General features: G+C 34.6%; 1 protein-coding gene across 1 annotated transcript in view; it reads left to right on the top strand.

The window, feature by feature from the left end:
- Positions 1-20699, top strand: part of TMEFF2 (transmembrane protein with EGF like and two follistatin like domains 2) — a 237573-nt gene that overhangs the window by 164823 nt on the left and 52051 nt on the right. The window contains exons 6-7 of the mRNA XM_077151984.1: positions 17459-17607; positions 18318-18377. Coding sequence (XP_077008099.1) covers positions 17459-17607; positions 18318-18377 — 209 coding nt within the window. The remainder of the gene's footprint in view (positions 1-17458; positions 17608-18317; positions 18378-20699) is intronic.

Here is a 20699-nt window from a genome sequence, read left to right as displayed (position 1 = left end):
AGGAGAATCAGAAAGTGGTTATTTGTGGAATTTTAATGTGTAAGGGTAAAAAGAAATCCGGTATAATAAGGATAAGCTAAAAGCAAAGGGGAAATGTTTAACGACTATAACTTTCAGCTGAGTAAAATTTCTAACACAATTATTTAGAATTTTCTTTTTTCTGGCTATCTCAAATGGCCCTACCAGTTGCAAAGAATATTTTGCTTGTTGACGAATAGAACTAAAACTACTTCTACAAGGCTGGCATTTTTACGAGTTGAATAGAACTTATCTTCTCAGAATCAAATGGTATGAACACCAGCATCATGCCCCATAGCCCCTGTTCTGACCAAGCCACCTGCCGTTTCCTAAACAAAAGTTTCATGCCTCTGTTCTTGAGCACATGCTCTTCCCTCTAGCTTGAGGATTTATCTTCCACATCTGCACATGGCCAAATCGTACTCCACTTGCACTCCTCCTCTAGAAAAGAAGTCTTTGCCTCTTAGCCTTGTGCTTGCTAAGAGTGCTAGAACAGCACTCTATAATTAACTTTGTGACACTTCCACCTAACTGTGGGATAGTGCCTTGTCCATCTGGAAACTTTAAACAGAGCTACCACATGTTAGAAGTTCAACACAGGTCTTGGAAATGAACGAATAAATGAAAAACACCGATATCCTGACTTTATAGTTTTTCTTCTACAGGTACCCACCAAGCTTTTCATTACCCACTTGGAACCTATAAATACTTGGGTTCCAAGTTGGTTCTTAGTGTCCTAAGTAACACTAAGGAAACTAACTTAGATTCTGTTTTGCTTCCAACAGTTAAGGAAATCACCTTGTGGGCTCTGAGTCTTATTCATTGACTAGAACAGAGAAATGTCAAATTTCACTGAACTTCTGATAACTAGTTATGAAAAGAACAAGGGTGAAAGTGTGAAAGGCTGTCTAAGGCATATTTCACCAATTGAGAGCAGAATCTCCCTAGGCCAGGAGTATTAATGTTTCACAGTTCATTTTTCAGTTCATGAGGCATGGGATTAAAATGATATCGGTCTTTTGATTGATGCTTTTTACAGATAGCAACACAAGAGCCTTCAGTTACCATGGACAAAGTAAAGTGTTAAAAAAAAGATTCTAAGAGTAAATGGCCCTTGACCAATCTAATCTAATTATGAATTGTTAATAAACAAAGATAGACATGTATTCACCAGCTAATTAGACTATGTTGAATGGAAATGAGAACCATCCTATTCAGCGCCCCATAGTCTGATACGTCTCTATATTTCTAATGAGCTTTTCTAGCAGAGTTAAGTTAATCATATCTCTCAATTCATGCACAAGCTCCCTTTCATGGTATGAAAAATTGGTATCATCATCATTCTGCATTTAAAGTGCCTTTAGACTTTATAGACTAAAAAGTAAGTACCTTGTTATGTGACTCAAGGCATGGTATAGATATATCTGTTCGTCTCTGTACAGACCTTATAGTCAGCCAATATACATTTTAAATGACTTCTTTCTTTGTATATGACTGCAAGCCCACAGCTCCGTTAGCTTAGGCTGACACAATGATTGCTTGAACTATGACATTGTGTTATCATATAGTGATACAATACCAACATTTTGTGACACTGGCATTATGCTTCAAGGAAAAAAGGATGGAACCTAGTCTTTCAAGCAACCTGACAGCCCTGATCCCACTTCCCTAAATGTGCTACCAAAAAAAAATGTTGTATACTTTCTCATAGAACAGAGCCATCCTCCAAATATCACACTTATTATTCAAATGGTTGTGAGTTACTCATTAAGTATTCACCATTGCTTCTTACATGTAGGTTATTCTTTTAAAAATATAGTAGCCTTTTTGCTTAGTGTGGATTGACTAAATAAAATGCCTTCAAAGAATATTATATTTAAGAGGCATGTGCTTTCTGCTATTTAAAAACGTTATCAAAAGGATTATCAGTGTTCAGCTTTAAAAGAAATAGACTATAAATTGTGAGAGAGACTCTCAGTTTTGGTCTTTAATCATAAATGCTTCCTAGGGTCACATGTACTGCAGAAAATGAAGCCAAATGGACCAAGTTCAGAATTAGCATCTAAAAGCCTTGTAACCGTTTTAGTCCTTAACAGCCTAGCAGATAAAAAAAGCAAAAAAAAAAAAAAAAAAAACCTCCAATGTTCAATGTCACTCTGTAGCATACCATGGAACCATTTTATAGTCCCTTTGTCAACAAAAACATTCCAACGAAAATTCGCAGCTATCATTTTCAGATTTACTTTTTATGAAACCATTTTTGCAAATAAAATATTGTGTAGCAATAGAGAGTCCAATCCCTAATATTGACTAACCACAACCTTAACAGCTTGGGCTGTCTGCCCAGACATAGCATATGTATCTAGAAGGCAGAAGAGCATTACTGCCTAAGGAACCTTCCTAAGCAAAGGAAAGATATTGTCTGCTTAGCATTTATTTGCCTTGTTAACTACATTTACTGCAGAGCAGAGCATATCCTCTGATAGTAGCCTCTAGAAACCATAAACAAAATAAAAATGATACCTGTGACTAATGAAAATCTTTCACTTCAAAGTATTTATGCAATATTTAACCTGTCTTCTGATTCCAATTCATGATTTATAATAGTTGCATATAAGTATAAGCAATAAATTGATAAAAGTTTTTCTCCTTCCTCTACCTAAAAATAGTCACAGATTTTGAACCTGCAGAAAGCACTTTTAAATAGTACAGGCCAAGTTTATTCCTTTTTTCCTTTTTTAGTAGCTGTTCCTACATCATTGAAATGAAATAAATCTGTTGGTACAAGTATAATTGGAAGTCAGATCGGAATGATCAAATGATAAAATTCTTAAATTAGACACAGACCAAATTGCCTAAGATGAAGAAACTGCCCAATAGGCAGGAGCTTCAAGCTGATAGTTACCTTCAATCATTTTCTACCTCTGCAGTAAACAATTGTTCATACTTTTCAGGATAAGTGATCTTAAAAGATACTAGTAACAAAGATAGGTACAGTTAAATAATCATTAAAGGAAACGAGTAATTAAGTGTTTGTTCAGAACAAGAGATTCTGACAGATGAGGAATCTAGACCATTTTAAGCATCAGAATGAAAAAAAGCATGCACACAAGGAAATTACATAATCCATAATACAGATTTCAGTGCCAAAAATATACAAACATAATGAAAAGCCTAATTGTATGTGTTATATTTAGTAAAAGGCTCTCAAACTGTGGGGACCTCTAACTTTCAAACCTATTTCAGAAGACTGATTCTCAGTCCTTGAAACCCATCATCATATTTTAAATAACCTAGTTTAAAATAACCTAGTCCTCCTAACAGGGTTATGTAAATCACTTTTTGATAATATCATATCCAAAAGTCTAATCATTTTTATATGGTGGGCATTCTATTTATTCAACAAATATTTATTGCACTTGCACCATGAGCTAAGCATTTAACATATTAATGGATATTTATTGTATATATGAATGAAGAAATAGTTCTCTTGATAATTGAAGCAAAACAGTACACATTGATCCCATTAACCAAATAATTCAACCCAAGATTTTATGTTTAGAACACTAAAATACAAGCATATTTTTAAGTCAGAAAGCATTCAGTGACTATATATTGAGCACTTATTATGTGCCAGGCATTGTTTGGGGCATAAAAAATATAACTGTGAACAAAAAACAAAGTCACTTTCGACATGAAACATATTGTATGTTAGTTGAGAAAACAGACAATAAAAAATTCAAGTATGTAATGTAATATCACTATTCATAGATGGATGTGGATATGATTTTAACAGGATACTCATGGAAGGCTTTTCTGAAAAGGTAATATTTGAATTGTGCAAATGTCTGAGGTAAGAGATTTTAAGGCAGAAGGAACAGCAAGTAAAAATTCTGGAAGCTGAAGCACATATGTCATGTTCGGGGAGCAGCATCCACTGTGGTTGCAGCATGGAAAGGGTGGAGAAGGCTGGTAAGAAATGAAGTTGGAAAGGTAGCCAAGAACCAAATCAGGTAGGGCCTCTAGACCATGGTAAGAAGCATGGTTTTTATTTTGAGGCAGACGGGAAGCTCTGCCGGGCTTCGAGCAGGGGAAGGATTTGATATCACTCACATTTTTTAAAGTATCCCCCTATCTCAGCTCTGAATTTGCTATAGGGAGCCAGAGTAGAAATAGAGAGAGCAATTCATTCTCTACCATTCCCCTGGTACGTGATAGATATAGACTCACCTTTTTCTGTTTGGGGATCCTGAGCATCTTAATCTCCTAAATTCTGTATAAGCCTCTAAATTTTCTATGATGTGGAAGATAATTTTTAATTCATATACATATTTAATAAATGTTCTTGGTGTCCCAGTTTATAATCTGATCATTTTCTCAGTACAATAGTCTGAATCTCTTACGGTCCAAGATGCTCTATGATTTATACAAATATGAATACAAAGCTAAAAATCATTGCATTTCTTTCTAAATGTATATATATATACATATTTTTTAATTATATGATGTTGTGTTAGATTAGCACTTTACATTTAGAAAGTGCCTTTTCATATTGAAAAAAAAATCCCAGGTTAGACAACAGACCAGTTTCTTTCACTTAGGTTAGAACTTTATCAAGAAAAACCTAAGTTTAAACCTCAATTCATATTAAAAGAGCCTGACAATTACAACATCTGGATGAGTAATTAAAACCTCCTGTCTGGTTTATAGACATAGGTCCCGATGGTGCCTTAATATGTGTCTGATAATGATCTAAGCAAGCCCCAACACTGTCTGCCTGACAATTGTTAAATCTGAGCAAAACATATGTAAGTGTGAAAGGTTATAGAACACAGAGTTCTCAGAAGCACAAACAAAATTTATCACCCAAAAGTTTTAAATTGTAATCAATTATAGGCTGAACAATCCATTTATGCTATATGACATGACAATATATAGCATGAGTGTAAAGTTACTTACTATGAAGAAGATAAAGGCTATGTGTTAAGAAATATTGTCTGATATTCAGAGATTATTATTTAGTTTGCTTAAGAGAGAAAATTGGGATTATATAAAAGGGACAAAATAACTGCGTGCAGATTAATCGAATTCCTAACATGTACAATCACAATAAAAAGTTAAAATGAAAATATTTCCAACTTTCAGATAGTAACTGATAACGCTAGTGTTTCTAGTATTCTAGTCAATAACTTATTGCTTTCATTAAAATGATTTTTCCTCTTAGAAATAATTCAAACTACCTTTTTAAAAAACATATTGTGTTTCTGTAATAGTCACTTACCATTATCAAAAGAAAAGTCCACTGCTGATTATGCAGCTTAAAAGTATTCCAAGAGGAAACCAAGAGCAAGACCATCTTGCCCAGCCATGCTTAAGGATAGAAATGCAGACATTTTAATTAAAAGAAAAATATATAGCACTGTTAGCAAACAACCCTAGCATAAAAAAATAAATGAGGACAAAGAATTCAATGTTACTTTAAGCATGTTGCCAAGTATATTTATCTATTTTCTATAAATTGAGTTTGTTTATACCATGTTCGGAAATAAAAATAGATTCAGCTCTCTTTTATTTCATTTATATGTACATTCAATACATTTATATTTGATTTTTTTCCTAAGTATTTAGACTGTCTGGATAGTTGATTTAAAAATCTGAAGAAGGAGAAAACAGTAAAGAGAGAAAAGAAAGTAAAAAGATAAGGACAGACATAACAGGGCTAGGGGGAAAAGGAGTGAAAGTGATTTTAAGCATTACTCAGTACAAGGATATGCTAAGATTTTACAAGAAGTTTTAGTATTTCTGTAAAAGCAGATAAATCAGCTAATAGTTCCTATATTTCTAGAATTATATACAATAAAAAATATTAAAATCTAGAAGACAAGACCAAATTTCCCATCTTTGAACTAGAATACAACAGAGATGTTATATATTAACAGTTACTTTTAATTTTACAAAAATGTAAGGAAGATTAACTGTGCATTTCCCAACATGGAAGAAACAAACTCAAATTGTATTTTTCAGTTAAATATACATGGAAGACATTTTTTTTTCAGCTGAGTTGAGTCAACATTTATTTGCAGTCAACCAATTACGTATAGATGGAAAGGTTGTTAACCAACCTGACATGAGCCAGACCAGTTTGCTAGAGGATGCAGAACAGAGATCTCCATGAGCAAGGGAAGCCACAGCACCTGCTATACACCAAATATCATAGAAAAGAGTTTCCATTTGTTCTTTCTTTTTATTCTCAGAACTACCTATTAAGACAGGTGTTACCCTGAGCTAAATGTTACCTCCGTTTTAGAGCAACTTGCAGACTTATGATTCTAACTCAGGTCTGCCATTCAGTCATAAAAAATTTAACAGGCTATGGTCTGATTACAAATCCATGCGCCCATGGATTTCCCATTAAACCTGAAGATGGGTGAGAACAGGTTGGTTAGTAACTGGGTTAGGTTAGAGATGAAGGTGCAGGCAACATAGCAGAGGGAGCATCAGCCGTTGGAAAAAAGCATTCCCACGTAAAATGCTTGGCGCCTTGTAATGTTAGGAACCACTGAGTAAATCACTGATTATAAGGATATTAAATATTTGCTGAAAATTCCAACAGGAAAATTCATTCATCCATCCATTTATTCAACCATCGTATGTAGAATATTTACTATATTCAAGGTACTGTGCTGGGGTTGACAAAAAAAATATGCTTAACTCATTTACAAGAAGATTTAACTTAAGAAAAGAAAATGGCAGAGCAGAGAACTAAGGATGGTAGGAAGTAGAGAGTATTCTGGATAAAGAGAGATAACTGATAATATAAGGATTATAATTAAACAATTGCAGAAATTTCGAACTGAAAACCCTAGAGATCATCTCAGTCAGCAAGCTTCTCCTTTAGTGTCCTGTGGCCAAGTTCCATCAGCTAGAGAGAGAGAGAAGAGGGACTTCCTGGCACAGGTCCTTTTAATGGCCTGGGGTGACTTTTAAAGTACTTCTATGCCTCTGAGCACCCATATGTACCAACAGGGTACATATGCTGTCATTTCTAACACGAAACACAAAGCAAGAGTTAGAAAAGGAGAAAACTGTTTTGATTGATCATGTACGGTATCAATGAGAGATTGTATGGCATGCAAAGAGAGAGGTAGGCAGAGGGGGGAGAATGAGAAATGATATCGATAGGGGGAGACCTTTGGTGGAGAAAAGGATTTAGAAATTCTTTTGCTATAAGTCATTCCTAAAACAACCTGTTGAAGTTTTACTTCTCCTTAAAATTCTAGCTTAAGCATCACATCCTCTGTGAAACCTTTCTAGACCCTCCAGGTAGAAGTAATAATTCCTCTTCAGTGCTCTCAAAACATCTTTGCTCATGCAAAGCCCAGCTGTGATGGCCATTTTATAGCTATGTGTTTCCCCCTGTTAAATTGTGGTCTCTGTTGCCAGCAGGGATCACAGGGGGCACTTTCATATCGCTGACATTTAGTCCAGTGCCGGCTACCAAGGAGGCGCTTGCTACACTGCTGTGATTGAAGTGAATTAAATAGATCCATGATAAATGAAAATGCATGTGCCTAGGAGGGAAAAAAAAGAAAGAATGAAAAGGTGGCAGTAAAAGTTGAAGCCCTCTCAAAACCTTTGACGTGAAGAGCTTACCCTAGGTTCACAGTGGGGCCATTTTCACATATCCTTTTCCCTTCTTACCTTTTAATGTTTCATATTTTTATGAAAGTCAGAAACATTCTTATTACAAGGGAAAATGTTCAAACATTCTTACTTAACAGTCCTTCATCCCAAGGGTTTCAGAATAGCTCACAACTATTTCTGGCCAATGGGACTTCCATACAGCCCTATTTCAGAGCAATCAAAACTCAACAGCAATTCTGCAGGAAGTCAATGTTGAATGGCTGGTTGGGGCCTTTAAGCTAAATGCCACCATGTGTTTGCAAGTATAACATTTCAGTGAGCGAGCAAAGTAAGATGAAGGAGAGAGAGAGAGAGAGAAATGATTCGTTTCATATAATAAACTCTGCTTGAAAGCCATTTTTATACAGATGTAAATTCAAACTTAAGTAGTTATTTATAAAGAAATATTATTTTATTCCATTAGAATTTCTCCATGCACATATTGTTTTTGCAAATCTTATTTAAACAATTAGAAAGAAATTATCCAGATCAAAGTCAGTGCAAAAGCATTTAAGAAGATTTATAAATTAATCCTTTTTAAGCAAAATGTTAAAACTATTACTTTTATTTTTACATGTAAAGTGTTTTAGAAACATTAAAAATAATGTACCACTTGTGTATCCATCACCTAGTTGAAAAATCGCGAACATTTTGCTTTTGATCTTTTCTTAAGAAACCTAACATTTCAGATTAAGTTACAGGAGTTCTCCTGCTCCAATCATATTTATTACTCTCCTCTTTCTAGGTTTGGGTCATAACATCCTTATGAATACTTTATTACATTTTTCAGTATTCAAATAAAATTTAAGATAGCATATTATAATTTGCATTAAATATTATTTTAAAAAAAAATTTTAATTAATTTGACTCTAAAACCAAATGTGAGAGGTAAAAGATGGTATAAGAATGAATGGTCATTTGATATAAGCTCTAATTATGAATGGGATTAGTTACTGCTAACATAATTTAATCCATGCTTTTTTTTTTTTTCCTGCATGGGCAGGCACCGGAAATCGAACCTGGGTCTCCAGCATGGCCAGCGAGAATTCTGTCTGCTGAGCCACCACAGCCCCATGCTTTATTTTTATACTCACTTATAACAACATAAACTTTGGCAGGCATCAGTAAGGATATAACTTTACAAAAACACTAGCAATTAATTCCATCAAGAAATAATTACAGATACATAAACGTTATCATCTTGGCCCATTTTAATATCAATAGATCAATAAAATATGTTTAAACCTCTTGGACAGAGTTCATAAATGAATCATTTATTTATACACACACACACTTATTGCATATCTCTGAGCTTCCCAAGAGGCAAGGAATAAAGGAAAGCACAATAGGTAGTATAGTGAACATTATGTAATCAAGGAAGAATGCCAAATCATCAGATGAAATTACCTTTCCTTTCTTTAATGTCCTAATTGTCTCAGAATTATTTTTATTGTCCTAAAAGAAAATACCAAGAAGCAAGCAAATGAAAAGCACCTGAACAAAGCTATGGGCAATATTTTTGACATAGCAATTTTATGAAGATGCAGAGGTATCATTCATCTGGTTCTTTCTTATATTTCATGGATGAAATCAAAGGACATAATATTAAGTTGTAGTTTCATGGAACTTCTATGACTGTAGAGATGTTCATACATTTTTAGTCTTGAAAGACTATTGTCAAATGAAAGCGTACTGGAGGGCCTGTTTGTAAAATAAAAACATGAACCTGCTCACGCTAAAGTGGGTGTGAGAATCCTGAGCTGGGTCCCAAAGAGAGTGCCAAAATTGTCAACACGATTGTGCCAGAATGAGCGTGCGGGAATTCAGTCTATCACATCATTCCATGATTTTTCTTGTATTGTTTCTCCTTCCAACTTTTTACTCTGGGGTTCTTGTGGTTGATAAGGAACGCCAGACATAGGCTTCAGTGTTTCTTAAAACTCATCCAGTGGGAACGACTGTGCTTTTCAGTAATCACAGTCATCCTTGGTTATTGAATGTGTGTTCCAGTTTACTGAGTAAGAGCATATGCATAATAATAATGAAGGGGTTTTGCTATAAGATACTTTTTAAAAATGTATATGAATAAGAAGAATTTTTACTTTGATTAATTTGAAATATAAATGCAACTGCTTCAGAAATGAAAACAATTGATCCTGAGAAAAATGTGACTGTTTGTTGAAAATGGATCTGGTGTTCAATTGCTGCTCTGACTCTATTATGTGTAGTAGACAGCGGCGTGGGAACCCTCACTGCCTTTGAGGAGCACCGTCTGCTCACTAAGGCAGTGGGCATTTATAAGTATCTGCTGCCACTACCGTTTCGTTTCAGTCATCTTAAATTAATCCTGGAATAAGGCAGAGTATACATTAATGCAATGAATAATTCTCCTTAAACTGCGATTAATGCTGCTTGCATGATATCCCTGCTTTCTCCTGTCCCAATAGCAAAGGTAAAAAGACTTTCCTTGTGAGGAAAGAATGCCCACCTGAGTCATCCACGCAGCTGTATCCCTGAGCTTGACGGCGCCTTTAATAAGTTTCCGATTTGGAACGCAAGGCAGGTCAAGAAAAAAGCAGGAAAGGGTAGAGCAGGAAGGGCATTGCGGTGACATTTGGCCCTGGTACTTCACTGTAATAATATCCCTTAAGTATCCAGCCCCTAAACCTTATTGATTCTTCCTTGGAGTTAATGCCTCACTCCTGGGCTTTCCTTTCTATTCCCTCTAGCTTACAGCAGTAGGGTGGTAACTAGTCCCTCTGCCTGCTCACCGCCACAGCATCATCTTCCTAAAGCACTGCTTTCATCACGTTGACCTTCTCATCACCCTGTGCTCAAAAAGCTTTCAAGAGTCCACATTGCCTAGAAAATAAAGGCCAAACTCTTCCGTCTGGAATTGAGGCCCCTCACAATCTGTTTAGAGTGTTGTGTTCCATCGCCTTCCATGGGACGACTTCATTACAATCAGCCTGATCTCGCCATCATCCCCCATGGTACCCTGTCTGCCTGCAAATAATTCCCCATGCCATTTGCTCCACGATTTTTCTCTGTCTGAAACCTATCATTTGAGATGGTTCACACTCTACCTCTTCCTTCCTTTCTTGTGAGTGTTAAAGGAGACTCCTGTGAAAGTTGTAGCAAGGCCTCTGGCGCAGGGGAATTCCTCTGTAGTTTCCTATCTGTCTTCATTATAGTAGGTATTGTTTCAAGGCAAGATGGTCAGTCTCTTTCCCAGCAATAGCTCCCATATTCATTATAAGGAAGAGTTTATCAGCCCATTATTTTTCTTTCTCCAGACTCCCATCTACTGTTTGGTTGTTATCCAAGGCTTTAGGTATCAATATTCCCAAGACCATCCCTATCTAATAGGCCAAACGTCTATGCATAGCTTCCCTGTTTAAAGGGAAATACTAACAGCAGCTAAACTTATTCCATGTACAGGATAAACCTGGCCACAGGTTGTCCTGGGTGATGGGTCTGGAGGGGAACATTGTTCCTTCCTCCCAGGTTTCAAAACCAAAGCAATTGTCCTGCCCCCTACCAAAAATGATTGACCCAAGCTCACAAATATCAACTGAGTAAGAATTATCTCTTACCTTGTTTTACCCTCGCAACTCACTGCCATTCCTGTACTGTAATTTCTTTAATCAAAGGTAGTGATGTAAGAGTTAATAAGTAAATGTGCTTAAAGCATCATAAGAGTCTTAATGAAAGGTACACACCATTTTACTGTTTTTAATATCATGCAGCTCAGCTATTAACCATTCTTAAGGAGAGCACATAAAGTGGTTGTGACTACATCACCTGGCCAGGCCAGAGAGGGTCTGTGTAATAGCCCCAGAGACAGGCAGGCTCAGGGGAACCACAGTCAAATTCCAAAACTACCCAGAAACTCAGCCTCACTGCAGTGCAATTGTGTGCTTTTACAATGATTAGGACGGTTGTATGGTCAAAATATCTAGTGGAAACTATATCGAGAACTTTAGAAGAAAAGTAAGTGACAGGCATGTTTAATAGATGAAATGAAATCTAGTGAAATTAGAGGGCAGCCACAAACCAGACACCTGGATGAGTAATTTACTATCTATCAAGGTTTAAATACCCACACTTCGGGAGATGATGACGAGGCATTCCTAAATACACAAGAAATATTTATCTAACTTGTTATACATCCTCCTGGAAGAGCCATTCCAAGCGACGCAGGGAACTAAATGTCAAGCCCCCCCAAATATTCATGAGATAATTATAAACGTATGTGAGTTGTCTTACACATCACCCTTACCTTCTATAATGATAAAGTCCTAAATAATTTAGGTTCTTTGCTCCATCAGGTGGTCTTTTTAAATGATTGGATATTTGTCTTCTTTCTTATAATTCAGAGAACTAAGGTATTCAGTCCACGTTCATTTTCTCTGGAGGTTTTCAGAGGGTAGTATTTCTACATAGATCCCCTGAAATTATTATTTTCAAGTAGGGCTGATTCTTTTTCTTTGTAGCCTTGCAGAAAAGATATCTATGTAATCGTAGTGTCAAAATGTCAAAAGACTGAGATAGGCTGAAGGGGAAAAAAAGAAGAAAAGAAAAGAAAACACAAAAAACCTTAAAGGCATCCATACAATGTTCAGCCTTACAATCTTTGGCTCACATAAAATACTCATGGCATGCTGTAATTAACTAGTTACTCCTCTCAGAATGAAGAATAATGCAATTATTTGCCAAAAGCAGTGAAGAAGAGATCGTTTCTGTTTTTAAAAATGTCCGCCTCTCATTTCTGCAGAAAGAAAAATCCTGGTTTAATTTACATAAGCTGCTAAAACACAGAATGACCTGCAATTTCACCATTACACTAATATGATAATTCTGTCACCTTTTTATCAGAGTCTTATATTTTTCAGTGATTTGATGTGGTAATAAACTGACCAGTCATTATCATGTTCAAATTATATTAGTGCCTAAAACTGCACCCGAGTACCATAAAATATAAGGAGTAACCTGGCTGGGGAAAGCATCTTTTCACAGTTGGAGTTTGATACCTTTGAGGCTACTGGAGACTAGTTATCTTTTTCTCTTCTCTGTGTAGATACATATAAAGGAGAAAGGTGGGTCCTAGTCTTTTGGGAGGCTCCTTCTCCTTGCTTAGAAACCGCATGTGCCAATTAACACAAAATTAGGTAGTTTATGTTAATATCATTGATTATCTCTCCTAGATGTTAATAACTAGCACAATGACAGTTTCCTTTAATTCTTCCAGCTTCATCTTGCCACCCATTCAACAATTCATTCAATAAGCATTTATCGAAGACCTGCCATAACACACTATACTATACTAAGGCACAGATTTAAAGGTAAATAAGTCACCTTGTCCTTGAGAAAACTGCAGATGAGTAAAGATACGAACTTGTAAATAGACACATTAATAATACAGCAATTTGCTGCAGGTATGAGCCCACACCATTCACACACCCATACACATACATAAACAGGCACACACATATGCATATTCGTTCACTTACATAAATACACAAAAACTTCCTGGCCTATGTCTGAGCTTACTAAAATTCCAGACTTTTAAAACATTTTGAAGCAGATGATCAACAAAGATGCATTGCTAAAAATTCTCTAATTTCACAATGTTAGTAGAGTCAGTTGGTGTATATTTGTGTGTAGATAAATGTTTTTGTTTCTAAATGTGTGTTTTTATGCGGGGTCAATTTTATAGAGTTTTATTTAAGGAGAAAACATGTTGAACAATTGATTCTTTAAGTAGTCAGATTAATTTAGTAAACAGATTAGTTACTAATTCTAATACCAGGTATTAGTTCAGAATTTAAGAATATCTTAAAACTAATACTCACTGATACATCCCAATGATTCTAAAAAGCTTGGGCCATTTGTTTGGGAAGACTGAGACCAAATAAAAGTCAATGTGATTTGAATTCATAAAATCATGATAAATATTTCAAAAGTAGATATAACCTTGCTTTTTCAAAGCTTATTCATCCAAAGTATTCCTTTAATGAGTTAATAATAGGAAAATAGGTCTGTCTTATTTATTAACATTCTTTCAGCACATAAAGAAGCACAGGATCTGAAGTCAAACAACTTAGATTTGAATTAGGCTCTCCTCTTAACGAATTGTTATTTGTCATGTTACTCCTTGTCAACTTCTCCAAGCCTCAATTTTCTTATCTGTAAGATGGAAACAATAGTAACTCCCACATAGTGATATTATAAGGATAAAAGGAATAATAATGTATAAAGCATACAGCACCAGTATAGGCACTGTCATTGACTAAGTCAGGATTATTATTATTATCATTACTCTCAAATTCAATTTAATTTTCATTTGATCTCAGTGATTACACTTAATATTTGCTAAGGAAATTATTTGCCAGCACAATGACCGTTTTTATAGTAGTTTAGTAAGGACAATTTACATTGTCATTTCTTTAGAAATGTAAAATCATTGTTAATATATTCATTCATCTAATTTATTTATTCATTTAACATGTAATCATTAAAAGTACAGCATGTGGGGCAGGCCATGGTGGCTTAGTGGGCAGAGTTCTCGCCTGCCATGCTGGAGACCCGGATTTGATTCCCAGTGCCTGCTCATGCCAAAAAAATTTAAAAATTATAGCATGTGCAAGGTGTTGGGCTGAGCGGGAAATGCAAAGAAAATTCAGCCACTACCAATAGAGGTCAAGATGGGTTTAGCCTTTCAGCCATGATCCTGGAATTCTACATGTTTTTCTTAGGTAATTCAGTTTAATAGACTTAGATGCACACACTGTGGTAATAATAATCACGTCATCAGAGCTCATTGGTCTCTGATAAACAGAAATGGTGGGTCCTTGGTAAACCAGTCACAACATTTCCCTCTCCCCAGGCTACATAATTTTTAAGCCATTTGAAACTTCCACTTATTAAGAAAAAAAAAAAAATTCGCCAAACACTTCCAGGTTGCAATTTCTGAGACTGATAAAAGTGTGTGTGTGTTTTTTAATTTACTCATGTTTGAGATTATGCAAGGCCACAGAAGAGGAAAGAAAGAGTCACAGAAGAGAGAAGATATAGTGATAAAACAGAGTTGAGAAAAAGACTAATCTAATCCATGCTTTCGTGAAGCTGGCATCCCAGCAAAAGCATGCCTTCTTTTCAACTGAGAGAATCCTCATTGTCTTGTCGAGAGGAGACTAAAATATCAAATGATCATACACTCACCTTAGCCATTCCCTGAAAGGCTTTGAGACAACAAGAGCCAGGAATCGCCAAAGGAGTAGAAAACCTCGAGAGGAAGCCCTGAGAAACCTTGAGAGAAATATTCGGAAGGGAAAAGGGGGAAAAAAATGTTGCAATAGAAAAGGTCTGGGACTTACATCAGTCAAACAGGAAAAAAAAAATCAGTCAGTTAGAAAAAGACATTCTTATAATATATCTTGAACCATTGTTTTAAGTGAATTTGTCACTGAAACGTTAATTCTAGCCAATTTGAGTCAACAAAATTTTCTCTTGCCATCTCTGTTCTCACTTCACTGTTTCGTTTTCCTGATTCCATATGGATTTCTGAACTGTTCGTTACTTTTTGCCAAAATATATGTGGTATACATTCTTGAATTTTTATGGGCTCGATTGGGAGCTACCTACAAAGCCCTTAGGATCTTACCTGGTTTACCATTTGGGTAGAAGACAGAGCATACTCTCCCTCTCTGTTCTTTTGTTGCTAGTAGTTAATTATTTAGGAAACCTTTAAGGAGGTAGTCCCTAAAGCTTTTCTAAACAATGGTCAAAACTAAAGCTGGCCTGAAAACAATAAGAACACTTTTTTTTTTTTCTGAATACAGTCATCCATCCTCACCCGCTTTATTTAATACAAGTGATTGAGGACAGCAAGCTTGTCTTACAAAGTCACTTTTTCTAGAACACAATGAAAAAGACCAAAATCTCTTTGGACAAGTAGGCAGCTTCTGATTTCAGAGTTTTCAGATGCTAGGAGTCAGCCCTGGTAGCCACACCGTGTTCCCAGGAGCTGTCATGGTAGGATCACCACTCCTCAGTGACGTAAACATTTAGAGATGTTTACCATCTGTCCTAGCTATTCGTTTCTAAATAGGTGAATATAAAAATAACCAAGTGTTCCTAAAGCAATTTTCTTACAAAATTCAAAAAATGTATTCACACATTTCTTGCCATCATTTTAAACAACATTCCAAGTAATTCTAATATAAATAATCTAAGGGCTATACTCTGAGAAGCACTGGTTTAGATAAATCTTCTCTTGCTCAGTCAGTCAACAAACCATGCTGATCAAGCATCGGTTCACAGGTAGTGAGTCTGGTGCCAGCCTGACCGGTTAAGAGTACAGATTCCTAAACTCTAACCCAGAGTTACTAGGGCCCAGGAACCTGTTTAGAATCTTAAAAGTTTTTCAGTAGCTTCTAATACACATTCCTTAAGGAATGTAGTGGAGAGGAGGTGGGTTTGGTTTAACACATTCACAGCTATATCCTTGTGCCATATTTTACCAGCTGTCTGACCTTAGGTAATATCTTTTGGTCTGTAAAATGGCTGCTGAGAAGATTAAATAAAACAATGCAGATTAAGAATCCAGTAGGGGATACTGGCATTTATTGTTACCATTATGTATTTTATTGTTACGTATCTAAATAAGGTAGGTAGAACTAAAATGTGTGGTGCAGGAATTCAAGAAGCATATCTCTATTTAGAAGTAGAACACAAAAATTAATAATTTAGACTATAAATATCTGTTCCTCTTTTCCCTGAATTTGAAGAGAGTTTATATTCTAAGGCAGTGGTTGCATGCAAAAACAAGCAATCAAAACAATATTTTGAGTAACAAAATATACACAAAGCATTGTAATATAAGAATGTACGAAAAAACAAAGTTTGTGTTAAAAATATTTAATTCTTCTGGTTAAGATGACCTAATTCTCATTAATTCACAGATTTATTTTTCTATTACATAAAATATATTGAAAATCATGAGTGGCAAATAAACTTGTATTTATTATTTAAAAGTAGAAGCAGAAAAAGAGCACTGTATATCTGGGGAAAAGGTTCATGGGATAAGCTTCAAGGCACCCATAAAATTCCTAAGATTTTATGCAAACAATTCTTTACATGAGCATAGTAGTTCTCTGGAGAGAGAGATATAGCTTTAATTTGATTCTCAAAGGGTTTTGTGGCCCCAAAAAGGTTAAGAACCTTAGTATATTTTGTGTGCATCCTTATTAATGATGAAGAAACGAAACTATTGATTTTATTCCAAATGATTTACTTGTTTGCTTTTTCTTAATTTTTCTCTGAGTCTTCTTACTCAAGCTTTAACCATTAGTATATCTCTGGAAAAGAAGTCACACGGTATGATTTCATTTAAAGAATTTCTGAAGCAGAGTATCATGGCAACCTCAGCTTATTCAAATTCCACAGGCATCAGCACGGAGTTTTTATGTACATGTTTTTAAAGTTCCTGTGGAAGAGATTAACTGACTTTCTGAGTTTTCCCTTTTCATTTTCTTTTTTTATCCATTGCTCAGTCATTTGAATTATTTTCTATTAGTTCTGTGTTACTTTTCATCTCACGTAGAAAAGTGAAGGAACTACCCTGGAACGATACAATTCAGTTTTGCCAACTTGCATTTTGCCGACCTAGCAAGTCTTTTACTTTGTGTTTTATTTATAATATGGTAACAACACTATTGATGCCACATATTTTCATTTCTCTTTCTTCCTTTAGGTGCGTGTGCAACATTGATTGTTCTCAAACCAACTTCAATCCCCTCTGCGCTTCTGATGGGAAATCTTATGATAATGCATGTCAAATCAAAGAAGCGTCATGTCAGAAACAGGAAAAAATTGAAGTCATGTCTTTGGGTCGATGTCAAGGTAATGCTCATACCAAAATTCATTTCAAAGAATGCTTTTAGTCTTTCTGTGAAATGAAAAGTGAAGATAACTCCTTATTAGGCAGCCGTTTCATTTCCTAAAGACATCTGTGATTTATAATGTATAGTACAGCTTGCTGTAGTATTTGTGTTGATTATAGGAGTTTGAAGGCCTATCAGCAACAGTCTATACTTTTTTCTGTAAAATGAGACCGTATCTTCACAATGTCATACATACAGAAGTAATATTCAGAAGATTGAAGACATTCTCCTTGCAGAAAAAGAAATGTCAAAATCATATTTTGGGAAATATTTTAATAATTTATTTGACAACATTGAAATTAAAAGCACATCACTCTATTTTTATGTTTTGATTCAGGAGAATTGTTTTAAGTGCATTTTAAGGCAGGATGTTGTTCAGAAACAAACATTTTCTTGGTTTCTGGCTTGTTATTCTTTTAAACACCTTAGCTCAGTTATAATTGTGAATCTTTTCCTTGTCCCGAATCTTAGAAAGCTGTCATTACTCTACTATTTGCTTTCAACAAAAATTGACATGCAGAACTACCTTTGTGTAAAGACTGCTTAGAACTATAATTGTAAAACTGTCAATCAACAAATTGCAATAAAGATGCTATTATAAGGATATTATAAGTTTGGGACTAGATATTTAGGAAACACTTAATCTTTACTGTTAAATTTTTAACACAGATAACACAACTACAACTACTAAATCTGAAGATGGGCATTATGCAAGAACAGATTATGCAGGTACATAATTTTCTACTACAAAATGTGAGTAATATGAGTACTTCTATACAGGAGTCCCGGAGAATCACTGTTTTAACATTCATCCTAAATTGAACTTTTGCAAGAACCGGATATGTGTTGGTCTTCCTTTGCTTAGCTCAAGCTTTCAGTGAGCAAGAATGTTTTTTGTGTTGTTTTTTTTTTTTTGCCAGAGTTAAAGCAATTGTCAAAAATGTCATAAGATACAATTAACTTGTTTTGACAGCGCAAATGGTACAAATGACAAAACATTTATCAAATTAATAGGCACCAATGGAAATTAATGCAATTTTTGGCAGTATATTGTAATAAATGCAAATGTTCTTGTTTGAATTTTCATAAAAGTCAACAATTTTAAAAAGTTTACTAGTCTCTGAAAAGCAAGAAAGGATAGCTATAAATGCTGCTATAAGCTAGTAATAAGCTGTATCTACTTAGAAACAAAGTTTAAAAGGTATGTATAATTTATTTTAAAAACTAATAAATTTGTTTAATTTATTTAAAAACTGAAAACAACTACTGATACATGAAGAACTTTAAAAACATATTACATAAAATGCAATCTTATTTAGCAACCATAGAATTTTAGTTTGAAGAACATCTCTAGCTAATACAATTTATCTAGTATGAGAAATAATTTATGGGTATGAAATGGAATCAGTTTACTATATCTTATACAAAATTAGGATAAAAACATGCAAAAATAAAATTATTGAGTTTGATAATGATGGTATGTAAGGGTCTTTGTTTTAAACACAGTAAACTACTAAACATTTGGGACAAGATCTATGGCTAACATCTGACAAAAAATAATTCCTTCTTATCTTTCAAAATATTTACTACTATTCATTCTTTCTTTCTGAAACTGTCTTATCTTTAACAATACTTCTGAGCTTAAATTACTATAGAAAATAATTTTAGGTGAAATTAAAAATAAATTTATAGTTAATCATATTTCACTTATAGTTGCCTCAAATCTGTAAGGATTTGCAAATGATAAAATGATTTCTCTTTTTACATTCAATTCTCTATCTTTATGTTTTCAATATGCTTCTCATCATGAAGATAAAACTTTTATGGTGCTAGAAGTCTGGTAATATTGTGGACGATACATGAAAAAAAAATAAGGAGATACATCAATAGGTGTTCCTTGAAAAGAATAGCCCACATTCTTTTCTTATGTCTATGAACCCATAAAGTTACCAGACAAGTTTAAGTTTGGGTAGAACAGAACTAAACTGGATCTTTTACCCAAGAACGCCTCACTCCTCACAACCCTTTGAACGCTATAAAATCTCTAAGAGGAAAGCAATAAACATGTTTTTTTTATATTGTGGAAAATTTCTGATATACCAAAATGAAAGCTGGGGTATACTGAACCCACATGTACCCATCACTCAAATCCAGAAGGTCAGCCCACAGACAACCCTGCCCTAATCCCATTCTTTTTCACAACTTCCGTATTATGTTGAAGTAAATTCCAGACAAAGCATCATTTCACTCATAAATACTTTAGTATGCATCTCTAAAAGAGGAATCTTCTTTTAGCAAAATCACAATACCATTTCACACCTACAAATAATTATGAATACTTCCTTATATTACACAGCTTTCATCTAATTTATCTGATGAAAAACACAGTGTTCATGAGAGCTCTAATGTTTCCAAGAACACACTTTGGAATATGCTACCCATAAGATAAATATTAAAAGTAATAGGTGATAATCATGGAAAATCAAGGTCTGAGGCTTATAAAATATATTTAAAATTTTAAAATGCAGTTAAATTAAAATTTAAAATTTTATTATAAATAATATCTGTACCTTGATAGTATTTTATGTCACTGTCTGGCATATCCTATTTATTACTCTAATATTTTAAAACATTGGGTATTTCATAAAGGTCTCACTTCCATACAAGGAGTAGCTTCCTAAAAGAGTTTAAAATATCTTTGTCTGTTTTATAAAGTTTGGAAACATCTTCAAAAATATAACATTATCTGAATGTCTTCTCCATTGAACCTTCCATCATTGAGTTCATTGGAAAATCAAACCTATCCCTAAGAATCTGCACCTGAAGCAAAGAACTCTCAAGCTGATCGGCATCCATATGCAAATATATATGCATTTTATAAAAATGTACCCACAAATATAAGAGAGTCTAAAACTCTCTCAGTGTCATACTATATGGCATCTTGCCAGTTTATCCATTTTCAAAGAGATTAAGGGATTGAATCTGACTCTAAATTGATTGCAAATTTGGGTTTGGTTTCAAACAGATAATCCCTGATTTTCTGTGTCAATG

The sequence above is a fragment of the Tamandua tetradactyla genome, chromosome 3 (genome assembly GCF_023851605.1).
Source record: "Tamandua tetradactyla isolate mTamTet1 chromosome 3, mTamTet1.pri, whole genome shotgun sequence".
NCBI classification, from domain to species: domain Eukaryota; kingdom Metazoa; phylum Chordata; class Mammalia; order Pilosa; family Myrmecophagidae; genus Tamandua; species Tamandua tetradactyla.
Note: the sequence above shows the minus strand (reverse complement) of the source record. Positions and strands in the feature narration are given on the sequence as shown.